The 20,010-nt window shown below is 43.8% G+C and overlaps 1 protein-coding gene across 5 annotated transcripts; it reads right to left on the bottom strand.

Moving 5' to 3' along the window:
* Positions 1–9,062: 9,062 nt before the first annotated feature.
* LOC120639827 lies at positions 9,063–19,789 on the bottom strand. 5 transcript variants are annotated; one of them, XR_005661689.1, is made up of 7 exons: positions 19,226–19,789; positions 11,611–11,790; positions 11,411–11,479; positions 11,206–11,322; positions 10,407–10,643; positions 9,918–10,321; positions 9,063–9,655 (listed from the first exon to the last, which is right to left on the bottom strand). XR_005661689.1 is itself a non-coding variant. In XM_039915764.1 (7 exons), the coding sequence occupies exons 1-7, from the start codon at positions 19,646–19,648 to the stop codon at positions 9,263–9,265; spliced, it is 1,041 nt and encodes a 346-aa protein (XP_039771698.1). In that variant the 5' UTR covers positions 19,649–19,789; the 3' UTR covers positions 9,063–9,262. The 5 variants fall into 5 exon arrangements, 1 of the variants encoding a protein (XP_039771698.1); XM_039915764.1 differs by having other exon boundaries at positions 9,063–9,270; positions 10,315–10,321; XR_005661690.1 differs by having other exon boundaries at positions 9,918–10,643.
* Positions 19,790–20,010: the final 221 nt, after the last annotated feature.

Below are 20,010 nucleotides of genomic sequence, written 5' to 3'. Positions count from 1 at the left end.
ATCCATATGAGGAGCCCCAGTACCAGTACCCGGAGCAGCCATCTTTAGACAAGCTTGAGCAGCAGCAGGAGCAGTACGAGGAAGGCAAGTATAACATGAACACCACCCATCACTTTTAAATACATTTTCATACTGCATTTTAATACTGTATGCCTATAAGGACTTTCCTAGCCACTTTATATCCTTTATATATATATATATATATATATATATATATATATATATATATATATATATATATATATCCTTTGGGTTGTATTTTGGTTAGTTGTGCTAGGTGCCGCGCTATAACACACATGGTCCTTTTTAATTAATTTGATTAATGGTATATGCAACTTAATTCTGAGAGTGGCCCTTTGTTTTGGCTTGAGTGGCTCAGTCTCATTAAAATATGTTTGTTAGAAATAGGGTTTAGGGGGGCAGCACGGTGCTTAGTGCTTGGTTGGCCACTCTCCATAAGGACTGGTTCATAGAGCGACAACCTGAGACAACAGCGCTACCACAAGACTAGAATGGGACGGTCTTGGCTTACTAATTAGGTCTTTTTGGTTTGGAGTAACTTACCTGCGGGGCAAAGGGTGGTAAGCTTCAATGGTCCCTGCTCCTCCGGCTTGGTCTGTGCTTGGTTTGCGCACCTGTGCTTGTACCCCCGTGAGGTGGGCCCCATCGTCGCCGATCCAACTAAGGAAGTGTGTTTGTAATGGCCTCGTAGTGAGTTTGCTAGTCATCTCACCTAAGGAAGTGTGATGAACAACTAGTGTAGCTCACGACTTGTGGGTAAAGATGTGCAACCTCTGCAGAGTGTAAAACTGGTATACTAGCCGTGCTCACGGTCATGAGCGGCCTAGATCCTCCTTTTGATTAGTGGGGTTATCTTCCTTTGACGAGGCAGGTTTCCCCGGGTGCCTTGGTTTGGCTTGGTTCTCAGTAGTATCATGATTAATTTTGATTAATTATTATGTAACTGGGTTTATGGTAATTCATCAAATTGTAGTAAATAGCTTTAATAAAATTTTGCCAAGACTTAAAAGCTAATGCAGTCAGTCAGCCAACCTAGAGCCTCATAGTTTGTGTTATACTTGTTGAGTACAAGTTGTGTACTCACTCTTCCCTACTCTACTCTTTTTCCTCTTAGGGACACTCTACTGCTGCTCAGTTCCTGCCGACGCGAGGGAGTTCGCTCAGTGCTACCAGGACTATGAGGACTTCTAGGCGTTTGTCTCCCAGTCGACGTCCCTGTGGCGCCCAGCTTCCGAGAGACTTTGTATATGTATTCTACGCTTCCTCTGTATCAGACATTTTGTCATTATTGTAATAAATAATATTCGTACTCGCTTTATTATATCTTTTACGTGATATGTGCTGTGATATACTGTTCATTATGTTGTATATACGTGTGACTTGATCCTGGCACGTATATGATTGCTCGGTTTATATCCTTTTATAAACCGGGTGTTACACTCCAGAACCTGAAGCTCGAACTGTGCAATAGCATGATCTCTCCCAGTAATAGCCTCCTGAAGCCCCTAAATCTGAGTATCTCTCAAACGAAGACCTCACTGGAAAGTCTGGGCCAAGTCTATCACCTGCTCCATGTGTCGTTGCTGAAGAATCTGATAGTGGGACTGAGCATTCATATACCTGGTCACAGCCTGAATAGTCTCCTCCACTACATCTCCAACTAAGTGCCCGAAGTGGGTGGTCCTGAAAAGCCACTCTGCGTTGCCAGCATTGACAGCTTGAAACAAACCAATAGGATACGTAGCTACTTCCTCGGGATGGTGCTCACAAAAAGTAGTGATAGCTTTGAGAGCTGCTATCTCAAAAGCATCCACAAGACGATACCCAATCACCTCAATCTCAATAGGCGGCCACTCCAAGGTGGGGTGCTGAGGAATGGTCATGGTAACTCTACTCTTCTGAACTCCATCCTCAGAAAACTGACGTCCCTTGTACTGGGGTGGGTCTGGATAGTGGAAAATACGGAGTGTATCCCACAAAATCATCGGAAAGCCCTCCCAGTATAAGCAATCAGTATGAGCACATCCCTCCTCATCCCAAAAGACATTGTGACAGTCCGCCATCTGAATAAAAAAGGATTCAAATGTGAGTAATATGATTATCTCAAGACTTCTCAAATATAACTTTGAGAAGACTGCGGAAAAAATGTGATTCTAACTCAAAAGTTTACAAGGCTTAGGAAGTAAACAAACCACAATTGGTACTGGTTCATCATTTGAGATTCTATGGAATGAAAAGATCATCAAGACATCAAGATGGAACTATGGATAAAGACATGACTCAATCTCCCTCTCTCAAACCATAAACTTTCCTAGGTTTAATCTAAGTGCTCTAATAACATGCTCCCCAAACCAAGTTTTCATTCAACTCGTTGTTTAACCACACTAAAACATATTCATGAAAACAAACTCTAGAGATTCCTTAAGAAGACTAATGTAACATTTTCCAATTCTAGTAATCAAATTAAACATCAACCAATATGCATGCACGTCCTATTCGTTCCTCACAAGATAAACAATTGCCAACTATGGTTGAGCTTACGTGGTTAGCACGGTGGCATAACAAAGATACGGCTCTCCCTATATAGCTAGTCGGTAAATTCTAACCGTTCTTAACTTATCGAATCGCGGTTAGTGTACCTGCAGAAGATTGACAGAACTTATATATATCAATTGAACCTTTCATGCCAGCACACATGAAAGCATTCCCATACATTACCGCTCACTATAGAAGTGGCAGCCATACAATTTCCGCCATATGGCCAACATTAACATACGCCACTGAGATAGCGTATTCACGAGTTCCTTTACTCCCAATATAATCGACCGAGGGTCGGTATATTGGCAGCAGCTCAAGTAGGTCACTTCTTGAGCGCAGTGTTCGGTTCTCATCGCCGATGGGAAGGTCAGACTCCCTCAGCTAACTGAGTACACTTTACTTCCAATATAGTCAACTAATAGTTGGTATATTGGGAGTACCTCAAGTAAGCCACTGCTTGAGGGCAGCGTTCGGCTCGCATCACCGACGGGAAGGTCAGACTCCCTCAGCTGACTGAGGATCCTTACCTTCTTACCTTAACGTAGATGCGTCGTTACAAAAATCAAGGGTTGCTTGTAAGTATGGTTTGACAAAAATGTAAAGTGTTGGAAGTCATATAAAATAAACCATACACAAATAGCCACCTAGTAACTCCCGTAAATTCCCTAGGACTTTACGTTTTATGCATAACCCTTAACGAATCCAACGTAGTTTTTAGAAATACCTTGTTGGTCAAATTTTATACGGAAAGCAATTTTTAAGGTTCCAACACCTCTGGTGTACGCTTGCAACTCTGATACCAGCTGTGGCAGAACCACCTGAATTATCCCGGCTCAAGTGCGCAGGCCATCACCATAAAGTCAACACCGACTCAAACGCACTTCAAACGTAACAATTCTTGGTCTGTCGGGTAACGTCCCGATACAACCACCGGTTCTCGGATCGAACAAGCATACCCCGCACGAAGGCGAGTTCAGAGATATTACAACCACATATTTTACAACACAAGCTCAGTAGTGATTACAAACCAGTTCAAAACATTATTACAGAACCAAACTTAGTAAAACAGTTATACAAACCATAACATTAAGTTTAGAGTTTGAAAAGTAGTGGAAAAAGAACACGACGGCTACAACACGTCGCAAAAGTATACCAAGCTAGCCGAAGCAAGGTATCACTCGTCAGGCTCATTGCCGGCCGAAGACGGATCCCACTCTATGGACCAGCCAGGAGGCAAAGAGCAGGGCCAAGACAAACTAACGAGCTGGTCCTCAAAACTCATACCTGAAAAAGGGTTTCAACAGCAAGGCTGAGTATTCTAATACTCAGCAAGACTTAACCGTCAACGGGTATACATAGCCCACCTAACTAGACTATGCAGGGTTCTGTGAGGCTTTGGTTTTCCTTTTGCTGAAAAGCAATAAAGAGTAGGTCCTTACTTTCAAATTTTAGCTTCCAAGATTCTAGTTGATTAACCATTCTGTGTAAGCAACTACTATTCAACCATGGTAGAACTTTAAGCAAACATCAAGATTGATCATAATAATGTTGCTCTTATTACTCTGTGTGGCAAAGAGATCAAGTAGTCCCAAACTGTGGGAAGCAGACGATTCGAATCGAATTTGTTAACCTGGCTAGGCAGACCTAACACACACGTTTGGAACACCGTCGGGTCGTTCCCAGACAACCGTTTACCTTTCTTTCCGGCTTGTGGATAGGGTCACTCTCCCCGACTACAGGGTACCAAGGTCCGACCTTGTCCCTTGTAGCCGCAGTGTTGCACAACATAAACAAAATAAAACCTATCCCTAAGAGAGAGTGGCAGGTATATCCACTCCCCGGTCCAATCGGCTACTAGGCTTACCGCGTACCATATTTACAGCATGTGGCTAGTACGTTCAAAAACTTAACCAGCACTACCACACACCGCGACCTTAGCAAGTTCATCAACATAGACGGGGTCTCATACAAGGTCATGATATCTAACACGACCCCGTCCGTCGTCCTTATATTGATAGCAGAAAGTAAACACGCAATTCCTATATAGCTCGCGAGTGACAGGCAATCACTCGACTTTTACCGGTCATATAAGCTGAGCAATTATTCGAACTCAGGTCTAGTGTTCAGTACATAGGTTCCTAGGATCATGCATCTAGGGTTTCAATTCAAATCCTAAGAACTGTAAATGCACAAGCAAGTAAAACAATAGATGATAATAATTTGAAATATAGGTTATGTCCGGGGCTTGCCTTCTCGGTAGTCGCTAGCTAGGTTAGCCTTGGGCTCTTCTGGACTTTGGTCCGGGTCTTCAGTCAGTATGGCGGTGTTCACTTGAGCTTCATGATCACCTCCTTCGGACTCCGGGATCAGCTCATATGTTCCATCTGATAGAGAAGTCATATCTATATGTAATGCAATAGATGAAATTACAAACACGCTCATTTCATGGTAAAGTTGTAGTCTACAAATAGCAACACAACTTAGTATATGGGCAATCGTTTATAGAGTACATAACTAACTTTTCTAACTACACAAGGCATCATGATCAACAGCACAAAAGAAGCTCACTCACTTAATAAACAAGTGGTAGTTGTTTCCTATAACAAGTAAAACATGGTTTGCTAATAAATCAACCATTCAGCACACATTCAGTAGTAAAATCAGCAAAAATTACATCAAACAGAAGGTAAACAGAGTGATCTACCCTGCAAAGTTCATACCAAAACATGCAGCCATTTAATCAGAACAAATCATTTATTCAGACAACTCCTAGAACAAGATTGAATTATACAGGTTAGACCAGAGCAACCTAGAAGCTAGAAATTTAACAAGAGGTTGACACCGAGCTATCTTAACTACTGTAATTTTTTCAAGATTTAATCTACATAGAATTGATTCTGAGAAAATGAACAAAACTGACAGTAAACTAACTTGTTAAGTTTGCTCGGTGTCGTAAATTTTTCAAGATTTAATCTACACAGAATTGATTCATTTGTAAACAAAACTGACAGTAAATTTTCTTGATAGTTAAAATAAACAAAACTGACAGCAAACTAACAAGATTCTGAGAAGATTTATTTGATTCATTTCAAGATTCATTTTTCAAGGTTGACTACAAATGACTACAAATGGAATCTGAGCACTCATATTTTACAGAAGCTACAAATGAATCTTGTTAATTTGCTGTCAGTTTTGTTTATTTTCTCAGAATCAATTCTATGTAGATTAAATCTTGAAAAATTTACAGTAGTTAAGTTTGCTCGGTGTCAACCTCTTGTTAAATTTCTAGCTTCTAGGTTGCTCTGGTCTAACCTGTATAATTCAATCTTGTTCTAGGAGTTGTCTAAATAAATGATTTGTTCTGATTAAATGGTTGCATGTTTTGGTATGAACTTTGTAGGGTAGATCACTCTATTTACCTTCTGTTTGATGTAATTTTTGCTGATTTTACTACTGAATGTGTGCTGAATGGTTGATTTATTAGCAAACCATGTTTTACTTGTTATAGGAAACAACTACCACTTGTTTATGAAGTGAGTGAGCTTCTTTTGTGCTGTTGATCATGATGCCTTGTGTAGTTAGAAAAGTTAGTTATCTACTATATAAACGATTGCCCATATACTAAGTTGTGTTGCTATTTGTAGACTACAACTTTACCATGAAATGAGCGAGTTTGTAATTTCGTCTATTGCATTACATATAGATACGACTACTCTATCGGACGGAACATACGAGCTGATCCCGGAGTCCGAAGGAGGTGATCATGAAGCTCAAGTGAACGCCGCCGTACTGACTGAAGACCCGGACCAAAGTCCGGAAGAGCCCAAGGCTAACCTAGCTAGCGACTACCGAGAAGGAAAGCCCCAGACATAACCTATATTTCAAATTATTATCATCTATTGTTTAATTTACTTGTGCATTTACAGTTCTTAGGATTTGAATTGAAACCCTAGATGCATGATCCTAGGAACCTATGTACTGAATACTAGACCTGAGTTCGAATAATTGCTCAGCTTATAGGACCGGTAAAAGTCGAGTGATTGCCTATCACTCGCGAGCTCTATAGGAATTGCGTGTTTACTTTCTGCTATCAATATAAGGACGACGGACGGGGTCGTGTTCGATATCATGACCTTGTATGAGACCCCGTCTGTGTTGATGAACTTGCTAAGGTCGCGGTGTGTGGTAGTGCTGGTTAAGTTTTTGAACGTACTAGCCACATGCCGTAAATATGGTACGCGGTAAGCCTAGTAGCCGATTGGACCGGGGAGTGGATATACCTGTCACTCTCTCTTAGGGATAGGTTTTATTTTGTTTATGTTGTGCAACACTACGGCTACAAGGGATAAGGTTGGACCTTGGTGCCCTGTAGTCGGGGAGAGTGACCCTATCCACAAGCCGGAAAGAAAGGTAAACGGTTGTTTGGGAACGACCCGACGGTGTTTCAAACGTGTGTGTTAGGTCTGCCTGACCAGGTTAACAAATTCGATTTGAATCATCTGCTTCCCATAGTTTGGGACTAATTGATCTCTTTGCCACACAGAGTAATAAGAGCAACATTATTATGATCAATCTTGATGTTTGCTTAAAGTTCTACCATGGTTGAATAGTAGTTGCTTACACAGAATGGTTAATCAACTAGAATCTTGGAAGCTAAAATTTGAAAGTAAGGACCTACTCTTTATTGCTTTTCAGCAAAAGGAAAACCAGAGCCGCACAGAACCCTGCATAGTCTAGTTAGGTGGGCTATGTATACCCGTTGATGGTTAAGTCTTGCTGAGTATTAGAATACTCAGCCTTGCTGTTGAAACCCTTTTTCAGGTATGAGTTTTGAGGACCAGCTCGCTAGTTTGTCTTGGCCCTGCTTTTTGCCTCCTGGCTGGTCCATAGAGTGGGATCCGTCTTCGGCCGGCAATGACCCTGACGAGTGATACCTTGCTTGAGCTAGCTTGGTATACTTTTGCGACGTGTTGTAGCCGTTGTGTTCTTTTTCCGCTGCTTTTCAAACTATGAACTTAAAGTTATGGTTTGTATAACTGTTTTACTAAGTTTGGTTCTGTAATAATGTTTTGAACTGGTTTGTAATTACTACTGAGCTTGTGTTGTAAAATATGTGGTTGTAATATCTCTGGACTCGCCTTCGTGCGGGGTATGCTTGTTCGATCCGAGAACCGGTGGTTGTATCGGGACGTTACCCGACAGACCAAGAATTGTTCCGTTTGAAGTGCGTTTGAGTCGGTGTTGGCTTTATGGTGATGGCCTGCGCACTTGAGCCGGGATAATTCAGGTGGTTCTGCCATAGTAAAGATTGATACACATCCAAACAAACAAACTTTACTACTTGCAATTTACTTTCTCGTCGGTGACTTCGCCACCCTTTTTTTTCTGCGAGTTCTTTCAAGCTGATCAAGGACGCCTCACATTCGAGCAACTTGGTTTACTGGTAAGTCTTCGTTTACTGAGTAAATCTGAGCTTTAGCTTCAGGGCGCATCGCTGTGGCTTCGTTCAGATCTATTCAAAATTTACCGAATTTATCTAAGCTTTGATCTCGGACGCATTGCTATTTTCTTGTTTAGATCTATTCACAAACTACTCGGCTTAGTGATCTGTCTAATTGGCTGTAAGCTCCTTGTTTATCACAATAAACCTTGTAAAGCTGATTAGATCGGTTGCAAGCTTAGCTTTGTTCAGATCCACACATTCGTGGGTTTGTACGTTGTTACCTGGCACGTGTCGGCTCGAGATCTAGCCATCTAGTTGCATACCGGTATCGGCAGCTCTTTGCGGATTCCCTGTAGATCGCCTTTATTACACATTTTTTATACCCGATCTGCTGTCGTTTTCTGTATCGGCAGAGCCTTGGCGATACGCTGCATAAGAGTGATTTGGAAATCCAGCCGATACACTCTTGAATTTGACTGTTTGCTGTTTCCTTGTCAATTTACAGGTCGAATTGACTAGCACGCCTTGTTTTGAATCAAGTGCAGTCCGAGCTTGGCGTACGGGGCTCTCGGGTTTGGTGTGTGATCGTTTCGCGTCAACACGGGGTAACTTTGGCTTGGCATTACTAGCATGTGATTAAGAAGATACCCATTCTACATATATAAGCATTGCCTTGGCAGGACTAGCATGTGATTAAAAAGATACCTATTCTGCATACACCCTCTTCTTTTCTAGATCCGTCCACTGAACCTGCGTGTGCGAAAGGACCTCTAGCATAGTAGTTAGAGCACTTATGTTCTAGGTTCGTCTTCTTATGTCTATGCATTAAAATATGCTTGGTTTAAATAAATTTATATAAAAATAGGGGTCTCCTCAACTGACTTCCGTAAAAAGAAACAAAATCTCTATTACATTGTGATTGACCCCTCAAGTTTTAACATAAATGAAATATAGGACTCTATTCACTTATGACATATGGGAGCCTATTCATTTATGGGATGTGGGGCCCTATTCAATCATGACAGTGAGACCTTTTCATCACTGGATGTGCCGTTCAAGAAAAAAAAACACCACACATTTTCATCCATATGAACAGAACCAGCAGATAAACAATACACCCAGCCCAATCAAGATATTTTTCCATTAGAACATTCATACCAAAAGTACTTGCCCTGTTTGAAGATAAAAAGCATAATATATATTACTACCCAACATCGATGTTATCTGCAAAACGACGCTTCACCATCTCGAGGCGCTTTGTCAATGACCTGTATGACACAATAAAAATGAATTAATTAGCTGTTGCGCTTATAAGATAGCAACTGACTTCAATTTATATCAAAAAACTAGGTCAGATACATATAGAATGTAATGATACTATTGCATGCTTCTCACAATATTGAGCACACACCTCCAAAAATGTGGCACACAGTGAGTGCTAGCATGCATGCAACCAGAAGATCAGCATGCTCAGTAAGCATCCCTATGGGATGAACCTATTTATAAGTGGCCAGTACATAGCTGGCCATAGAAAACAATTCTGTGGTAGCATACACATTCCACGTTGAAGCCATTGTCACTCAAAACATCAAGCAAATCATTGTTCCATGTAAATTTTCAGAAATCAAAATTTCAATTTCCTAAATGTAGAAGCTAATCTGTCACGGACAGACTTATGGGCCGGCGAGATACAGTAGCCGGCCCAGTACTGTAGCATCATGTCTACTGTTGCGGCGCGGCTACTGTAGCACGCCTAGGGTTAGTAGTCTATTTAAGGAGAGATTAGGGAGTCATCAAGGATAGGCGGAGAATAGATTAGATCTAGTACCTATTATCCCTGCCCTTGGAGTGCGGCCGCCGCCGTTGCGAGGCCGCGCTCCTTGGGTCCAGGGCCATCCCGATCCAGATCCATAACATAATCTCACAAGCTTTTCCATACAACTTAATTAGCATCTGTTTTTACAAGACTGCTCAGATGCATCTCCAAATTAATGATTTGGATTTTTTGTGTTGAAAAATTTGGAAACAACCAAAATTTGGAATATGTTTTTAAAAGCCTTGAGAACTGCATCTTATAAAAAGAATAGTCAATGTAAAGTAGAGAATGTTCGCAGTTTTGGAAATTTCTCAAAAGGTTTATCATTCAACAGATCTATATAGGTGGTCAACAATAAAACACCAAAAACTGAGAAAAATACTAGGAAAATTCACATGGTATTTTTGAAGAAAACAAGTTTCGCATAGCAGAAGGCAATTAATAATATGTTGATGAGACAGTTGGTAAAGTGGTGCCGTGCTAGCAATGGCATTACCTTTGACCTGCAAAGAAAACATTTTTACTTCTTTAGTTCTATGGCAATAAAAATAACCTAGAATAATTAGAATGATGGATTAAAGATATTACTAGGACACTTGGCCATGGAATAGAAGAATAAAGTGCATCAGACATCTTCATCATCTCCCCATATTTGTGAAACAGTGGAGCATCCCTTTGCAATACCTCTCTTAGAAACACCTTACAACACTGTGTTCCAAGTGCAATGCCCCCTACTATTGTAGATGGAGAACTGTGTTCAAGAATAGCTTTGCCTACTGGAGTACGCGGTCGTTCTAGAGAAATCAACACAACCTCTTTGCCACCCTAAACAGAAGGAAATATGAAAAGCATATAAGACCACTAAGGTACAGGTATACAGCTACATTTGTACAAATCTTTGGTGCTAAACAACATAAGCTTCATTTCTTCTATCTATACAGAAGTAAGCAAGCATGTTGCAAGTTCAGTAATGTAAATATTCCCAAAAAAGCACTGATATAACAAATACAAAGGAAGCTAACCACATTGCGTTGATTCTGACTTTCTACATCAATCTTCCTTGTCCTACCATGAAGCGTATTAAATGGTGGATTTATTTGCAGTTTTTGTGTACAAATGAGGAAACAGATGTCAAATTTTATGGGTTAAAGGTAGACGACATATCCAGTGGAAACAGTTTCTTTGGTAAATAGCTAACCAACTGTTTTGGTTCAAATTTGCAAAAAGAAAAGGAGAATGAAGGGATAACCTACAAAGTATTGTGTCACCCTTCTAGAAGTTTTCAAGTTTAGACTAAAACATGAGTTTGTATAAACTAAAGGTGGATGTTCCCAAAGTGTTTCTGTTATATATATCTAAATAGCAAAGCAACAAAAGGGGAAGATACCAGATTGTCGCACGGGACATTGCTGGGAAGGACACCATCATATTTATATTTAGATGTAACCTCCTTATTCTTTCCATGAGGCAAGCCATTTGGTACCTTTATCTTCTTTTGTATCATCTACAATAACATAAACTTGATATGATACAAAAAAAAAGTGTTGTGAAGGAATGCAGTACAAAACAAATCAACAAAGGAGGGCAATCACATTGCACGAAATCTGATTTTCAGCTACAACTGACTGAAGGCCACTTTCTGCATTTTCACATCTTATAGCCTACAAACAAAAGGGGGGGGGGGGAGGGGGGGGGGGGGTAAGTAGTGACAGAAATTTTTCATTCATCGTATGCATGCATGTATATGTATATCAAATGTAAGCAAATAACTTCACTGATGAATGATCTCTACATTATTTTGAGAAGCAATGAAAAGTTGTCTCATTTCCGCTAATTCATGCTCCACTCGTTCCAGTCGTCCTTGAGCACAAATATCCTCACCATCCTTTTTCTCCAACCTTGGCTTTTCCGATTGAAGCTTAGTGGATTGATATAGAAATATTGTGGGTGTTTCCATGTTTTTTATCCTTGCCTACATATTAGTATCAAGTTATATTCATTAGCTCCAAGTTTTGATTGTAATATACCAAAAACAGATTATAAAACGCTAATCATTTATTATGTTCCTTGCTTACCATAAATTTAATAAATCAACTAAAAAGAGCTAAACTCAATAAAAATATACAGTGATAGTATTGATTACAAGGAGATGGTAATCTTAATATTTTCTAGCACCAACACTCCTGTAATGTAGTGGTAAGCTTCCCAGATGAGGAAGACACTGACCAGGGTTCAAATCCTAGTGGCAGCAAAAAAAAAAAGAAACCCTCGCTAGCAAGCCGAAAAATAGTAGCAGGGCGCCGGCTAGTGGCACATGTGGTTGGTTTGGGCCCTCCTACTGGGGAGTAGTTACAGTGGTCACTAGCCCAGTGGGTCATGGTCTGCCCATGTTACAGTGCGGCCCTATAGGGTGAAGCCAGGGTTTGGGGTTTTTCTTAGCCGGTTTCGCTGAGATTTCTTCTTAGTGCAATGTGATGGGGGCTGCCCCCCCCCCCTGCGCGGGTTATTTTCTAGCCATAGTCTAGGCTCCAATTCTTTAAGAAGCATCTTAGATCTTATCGTTGACATGTATATACATGTCAACCCATTTTTGGCAGAAGCAACCTACATTAAATACTGTCATGGGTGTTGGGCCCAGGATGGCCCAGCCGGGGCTGGTGTGAACAGTACCCGCGGTACTGTAGCGCACATCTAGTTTAGGAAAGATTAGATTATATTGGTTTGTTATTTAGAGATTGGTTTCTTAAGGGTCAAGTCAGCCCATCTATATAAGGATGGGATTTTATCTATTTTAACCAAGCAATGAAAATATCAGTTATCCTCTATCTAGGGTTAAGTCCTGCCTCTTGAGGCGCGGCACCGCCACCACGGCGTCGAAGCCGCGCCCTAGAGGTCTAGGGCCATCCTGATCTAGATCCATAACAATTGGTATCAGTTAGCTCTGGTTTCGATCTGATTCCATGGCTTCTGCTGCCGGTGATCCATCGGAGGATTTGTGCGCCAACATGCTGGAAGGCTGCGCAAAGCTCAAAGCCTTACTCCTGAAGTTGAAGGAGAACTTGCGGCGAGACATGGCGGCATTGCGGCTTCAAGCAGCAGCACGCGGACTCTTGGCCAGGCGACAGGCACGGGCAGCACTGGCATTGCCACTTTCCGCGGCGGCGGCACAGCAGCAGCTTCAAGGCAGCGTCTCCGTGGATCAGCTTGCTTGTCACGAGGCCCTAGTTGTTGCTGATCCAGCCCCTGCTCGACTCTATAGCCGGTTGAGAACCGCGCTGCCGCAGTTGCCGGTTCGTACCCCACATGGCGTCTCCATGAACTGGTTTGGCCGCAACGTCATCATCCCCACTGCTTCCGCTATGGCCTCGATGCAAGTTGTGCCATGTGCAGCGATGTTAGTAGATGGCTGTCATGCAAGCACGTGTTTGTGGAAAGGGATCTACAGGCCCGTGTGTTTCCCTTGGGAACCAGGAGGGGTGGTTGCTGCATTCAAGAGTATGCTTCAGCTCGAGGACGAGCTGCTCAAAAAAGGAGGGAGTAATGTCATGGGTGTTGGGCCCAGGATGGCCCAGCCGGGGCTGGTGTGAACAGTACCCGTGGTACTGTAGCGCACATCTAGTTTAGGAAAGATTAGATTAGATTGGTTTGTTATTTAGAGATTGGTTTCTTAAGGGTCAAGTCAAGCCCATCTATATAAGGATGGGATTGTATCTATTTTAACCAAGCAATGAAAATATCAGTTATCCTCTATCTAGGGTTAAGTCCTGCCTCTTGAGGCGCGGCACCGCCACCACGGCGTCGAAGCCGCGCCCTAGAGGTCTAGGGCCATCCTGATCTAGATCCATAACAATTGGTATCAGTTAGCTCTGGTTTCGATCTGATTCCATGGCTTCTGCTGCCGGTGATCCATCGGAGGATTTGTGCGCCAACATGCTGGAAGGCTGCGCAAAGCTCAAAGCCTTACTCCTGAAGTTAAAGGCGAGCTTGCTACGCGACAAGGCGGCGGTGCGGGCTACAGGCTGCGGCGCGTGGATTCCTCGCACGGCAGTGGGCGCGCCTTCTACGCGGGAGCAAGCGAACAGATTGTACATGTCTCCATCCGTTGGAGGTGGCCGCGCCGCTCCATCAAATTGGAACGCCGGTGGCCGTTGTTCCACGCAAAGACAACATTGCTGGAGGACTCGTGCTTGCGGTGCGGCACATCATTCTGCGCAGAAGGGCAATCACGGGAGGAGCCGCTCTGACAACCATCCGCACGAAGCCGCCAGTCGTCTTTCTGCTCCACGTTAGTAGATTCGTATGTTCTTGGTCTTGGCTCTGGATGGCTGCAGGCAAGTTTGGTGGTTTTCCATGGGATCCAGGAGAAACAAGCATCACGCCACCCCCACAGATAATGGCTTTTGGTTTATTCATTGTTTTAGTTGTCAATAAAATACTCAGTCGAGATGTAAAAGGCTGAGTATTGTGTCTTGGTTGGTTAGTTGAGTCGAGTCACTGTGACCGCCCAATCTGCAGCTCGAGGATGAGCTGCTTAAAAAGGAGGGGTGAAACGTCACGGACAGACTTATGGGCCGGCGGGCTACAGTAGCCGGCCCAGTACTGTAGCATCATGTCTACTGTTGCGGCGCGGCTACTGTAGCACGCCTAGGGTTAGTAGTCTATTTAAGGAGAGATTAGGGAGTCATCAAGGATAGGCGGAGAATAGATTAGATCTAGTACCTATTATCCCTGCCCTTGGAGTGCGGCCGCCGCCGTTGCGAGGCCGCGCTCCTTGGGTCCAGGGCCATCCCGATCCAGATCCATAACAAATACATTATCTGAAAGGCTACAAATAAACTAGTAGGTTATTAAAACTAGTTCATCAATCGAGTTACTACTGCAACATTTTGTCAAGCTCGCATATGAATGATAGCGGAGTAAATTTACACTGCATAAGAAGGCAAATTACAAACTCGGTATATAAATTTGGGTGCACATGAAGGAAGTAAGTGTTGTTAGAAATCATGTATTCTATGCAGCAAGCATGAAATGCAATATGCGGGAATCCATCTGGTTGTAGAGCAAATGCACAACCGAAATAAGAAGCTTTGACATGTTATTTCTGTTTTAATGCCAAAGGGTGCTTAGCCTAGCAGTTAAGACACTCGAGCGGCACTCCACAGGTCCTGAGTTCGAATCCCCGTGGGAGCGAATTTCAGGCTGTGGTTAAAAAAATCCTCTCGCCGGTCCCGTGTGCCAAAGCACTGGTTAAGAGCCGGCCCAGGTCGGCCTGAGGACCGTGTATGGCCCAGGCAATTCCCAGGGGTTACGATTCCCAGTGTCAGAGCGGGGCTGGGGTTCGGGGATTTTCTCGGTCGGGGAAGCCGAGGCTTCTTCTTAACTTAATACCGGTGGGGCGGTCTTTCCCCACCCGGCCGAGTTTTTTTATTTCTGTTCTAATGGATTTTAAACCTTCTTTCAAAAAAAATATTCATATTTTCGTGTGTCCAATCCATCATACTACTAGCAAAGTTGCACTTTCCCAAAATAGCACTTTAGCCTGTGAATGGGATTTGAGACCAAGCCTCACCTGTTGTTGAAATATCCTAATGTTATATATTCTGGCAACATAGGGTCTCACTATCAGTAATAAAAGAAATTAGTACCCAAAAGAAAGTATGAGAATATGTGCCCCTGGACCTTTTGGAATTGGAGGAGTGATATAAGTACATAACACAAACATTTTTTTCACGAACATGCAGGAGAGCTACATATCTTTGTATTAATAGAGAGGAAAAGACCAACCTATAGAGACATTTCACACCCAATAAGGGGGTGGATTTCATATATAAAGCCAATAATGTTGAGTATACATGGAAGGTTATATCACCTATAACACAGCTATAAACACAACTAGAATCAAGGGTTATAATTCCTAATACCCACCTAGAGTCACAGCGAGAGGATCGCGAACGCAAAGACTGGCCCTAAAGTTAGTTAACAGTTGTACAGGAAGCCATTTGGTCATGATGTCCACGTACTGATGTGACGAAGGAATGTGAAGGACACGGACATTCCCCATGGTGATCTTCTCGCGCAAGAATTGGATGTCGATCTAAATATGCTTCGTGTGCCTTTGATTGACAGGGTCAGCGATCATGTAGATGATGCTAACGTTATCGCAGTATACAACGGTCGCTATGGAGAGAGGAGCACGAGTTCTTGGAGCAGCAGGTGGAGCCAACAACACTCCGCGACGGCGCGGTACTCGGCCTCTGTGCTGGAACAGGAGATGATGGTCTGGTGTTTGGATGACCAAGATACCAGATGATGTCGAGAGTGTGGGAAGCTAGCCCAGTCTGCGTTGGACTAAGCGGTCAGCGTCAATGTGAGCTCGGTGCTGATGTGGAGTCTAGAAGAGAGTGTGCCCTTCACATAGAGGTGGATGTGCTTGATCAGCACAAGGTGAGGCTCGCGGGGATCATGAATGAAGAGGCACACCTGCTGGATGGCATATGCTAAACTGGGCCTAGTAAGCATTAGGTACTAGACCGGGCCGAGTGAGCATCAGGTAATAGACCGGGCCGAGTGAGCATCAAGTACTGAAGTTTTCTAGCGAGACTCCTGGATGGATCGGAAACAACGGAGCCGACAATAGCGCAAAGCTTGGCCCGAGTGTCAATAGGTTTCAAGGGCGTACTTTCACTAGGACAAGAGTAGCCTTTGGAGGAGTGCGTGACGGCAATGCCGAGGAAGTGGTGAAGGTCGTCAAGGTCCATCAAGATGAACTCGGAGTGAAGACGTGTGATAATGCGTTGGAGAAGGTTTGCCGAGGGTGCGGTGAGGATGATGTCATCTACGTCGAGCAGCAGGTAGGCAACATGGTCACCCTCGATGTTTAGAGGTGTCTAAGGTCGATGCATTGAAGCCGAGGTGGCAAACCACTGGTACCATGCTCAGGGTGCCTGCTTCAGACCATAGAGTGATCGCGGCAGCAGTGAAACATGGTCAGGTGCAATAGGGTCGACAAAGCCAGGAGGCTGCTGGCAATAGACAGTCTCGTCAAGGTGTCCATGAAAAAATGTGTTCTTCATATCCAGCTGGTGAATGGGCTAGGCTCAGGAGGCGACGATGATGAGGATGACTCAAATCATCTCTGGCTTGATGATGCGACTAAGGGTCTGATCGTGTTCGATGTCGTGGCGCTGGTAGAAGCCACAGATCACCCAGCGTGCTTTGTGTCGGGCAAGAGTACCATCAGTACTACACTATTTGAAGATCCACTTGCCTATCACAATGTTAGCCCCAAGGGGGCAAGGGATGAGGTGCCATGTGTCATTTTCGACAAGAGCTTGAAACTCCTCAACCATGGCAGTGCGCCAATTTGGGTCGCCTAACCCGCCATGGTAGTTCGTCGGTATCGACGAAGTAGCTATCGTGGAGGCCGAGAGGTTCAGGATATGTGCCTGATGAGTAGTTGCATGAAGGGACTTTGGATAAGCATATTTTGAGATTATCTGCCTCAGGAGATTACACTGCCAAATTTGCATACAATACCCAATTTGAGGACGCCATCGGCTTCACTCCCTATGAACACATCTAGAAGTCTTGGGCACCTCCTAAATGTTGTTTCTTTATGTGGCTGGATGCTCACAACTGATACTAGACAGCAGACTGGCTCGCTCGGCGACACCTTCCTCACCCGGACCGATGTGCTTATGTGATCAGGAGAGTATTCAACACCTTCTCATAAGTTGTGTGTTTACAAGACAATTCTGGTTTGAACTCCTGCAAAGCGGCCTTGCACTGCTTGCCCCACAGGTTGACTCTTCTTTTGATGCATGGTGGGACAAGGCGGCTTTGATAGTTAGCGGTGATGTGCAAAAGGGTCTAAATTCCCTTATAACCCTTGATGCTTGGACCATCTGAAAACTTGGAAATGATTGTGTGTTCCATGGAGATGCCCCTAGCATACCTGCGGCACTATCTCTCGTCATAGAGGAAGCCCATTTGTGGAGTCTAGCTGGTACACAGCTAGTGGTGCTGTTGTTTAATGGGCTTTTGTCGTCAAGTTTTGCCATGACAGGCATAGGTGATTAAGTTCCTACAGGTTTAGTGGGTGTGTGCGTGTGTTTGGGTCTATGCAAGACTCCTCTTCGATTAATACAATAATACGCAGCTCTACTGCATGTTTGAGAAAAAAAAGTACATGATAAATTAAAAAATCACTTGTAAAAGGTAAACAAACAAGACCCCATTAAGGGTAACACAAATCTAACATTCATCTGTTAGCATAGAATTTTTCTTATCGCCTCAAAAAATGTGTATTTTTTATTTCAAGATGAGCAGGAAAAAGATCCAATACAAATGGCAGCTAACAAGACAAAAGGGGTGACAAATACTATTGACGAGTTTCAGTTTATTTTGCTGAGGTTGACATCACAAATTTCGGGTCTTTGCCAAATTTGGTACCTTCAAAGAAGGAAGTTTGTTAGTTAACTTTAATCTCACTTGAACAGTTCTTTCCCCAATCGGCATCCTCAGTTTAGATTCTGGAACATTTTGCTGAAAATATTTCCTTTTTCTAAACAGAATTTTCCACATTGTACTAATTGTGCTAAAGTGGACAATCAGTGCCTTGAAAAGGGTGGTCATCATAATGTGGGAAATAACAGGGCAGCATTTTGAGAATAGCGAAGCACCCCATATTTTACAGTGTCCAAGGCAAACTAATTGCACGCGATGATTGTAACTGCACAAAAAGATTTGCTATATTCTTTTCACTATCAAATAGCCATAGTTTACAGTCAAGTAGTACTTTGAGATTGCCTAGTCATGTAAATTAATCCTTGGAAGCTGGAGGATGGTCACTTATAACTAACAACCTACGTCTTCTGTGAACCAGACAAGAAAACGTGCAACTTTATGAAGTCAATTCTTAGCCAAGGACTAGAATTCTTGAGATCAGCATAGCACAGTAATTATTGGCTGCCGTACTTGTTAACTTTCATTCATTTTATTCAAATGGTGCCCCAGTTCCATCACAACATTTTTTTTAATGTGGACCATCGGTGCCATAAAAGGATCTTGATCATCCTTTGTACATGAAGGTGAAACATGTCTAAAAGTAGTTAAATATCATGGCGGGCACAAAATCCACAACCTTTCACTGATGATAAATAACATGGAGGCAACCTGGTCAAGTAAACTAATCATTGGAAACACAAGCACAATCACCTAGAACGTACTCCATCAAAGAATTAACCCGAAGAGGAAAAAGCTTTCACTTTTCAACCAGAATCATTAAACAAATTCAGACCAGAAATCTTGGAACCTAAGCACAACAAAGCAATTAAAAAGGAAATCCTAGCCCTTCCCAAGCTTTAATATATAATTAATTAATGGCAAGAAGGGTGTACTGTATTTACCGATTCCGTGATGGCCTTGACGAGCTGCTTCCTCGCCTTCATGATCTTCTTGTTCAGTGCCTGGGCCTTGTTGTCTTCGATGCTGGGGAGGAGTTTCTGGAGGATCGGCGGATCCACGAGGACCATAGACTCATCAACAAGGTACGGGTACTGCTCACGCATCTCTGCCAAAGTCCTGGGCTTGGACTCGTCCTTGGCTGGCTCGCCGGCGCTCTTCGCCTGGGTGGCATCCTTGCTGTCCTTGGTGGCTTCGGTGGTCCGTGGTTTCAGCGGGGAGCCTCCCCTGATGCTTTTTGCCTGAGCGACCGGTGGTTTGGGCGGGGAGTCGTCGGCCCACACGTCCCTGGAGAGGAAATAAATGTGACGCTCGTGTTCATCTACCGGTGGTTCGGCCTTCTTGGCGTGGCGATGGTAGCGGCGCATGAGGCTGCGCTGCTTCTTGTTTACATCAGCCGACGCCCTTCATTTCGAGGCGGCCGTCGAGCGCCGCGAGGAGCTCGACGGCTGTTGGGAAGTCGCCGCCGTGGGCGCGGCGGTGCGCGGCGATGGCCTCCAGGAAGCGGATCTCGTCGCGGGGGGGCCACGTACACTGGAACACCCGCTTGGGCGGCTTCGCCTCGGGCGGATGCGGCGGCGGCGTCTTTCTCTTCTTTTGCTCGGGCGGCGCCTCGGGGCACTTGGACGCCAGCGCCGCCAGAGGCCTCGGCGGCTCCTTGCCGCGGGTCGACGAGGGCGCCATGGCGAGACTCTTGGCGGGAATCGTGTGGCCTGCGCACGGGATCTCT

This window comes from Panicum virgatum, chromosome 7K, assembly GCF_016808335.1.
Source record: "Panicum virgatum strain AP13 chromosome 7K, P.virgatum_v5, whole genome shotgun sequence".
NCBI lineage: Eukaryota > Viridiplantae > Streptophyta > Magnoliopsida > Poales > Poaceae > Panicum > Panicum virgatum.
Note: the sequence above shows the minus strand (reverse complement) of the source record. Positions and strands in the feature narration are given on the sequence as shown.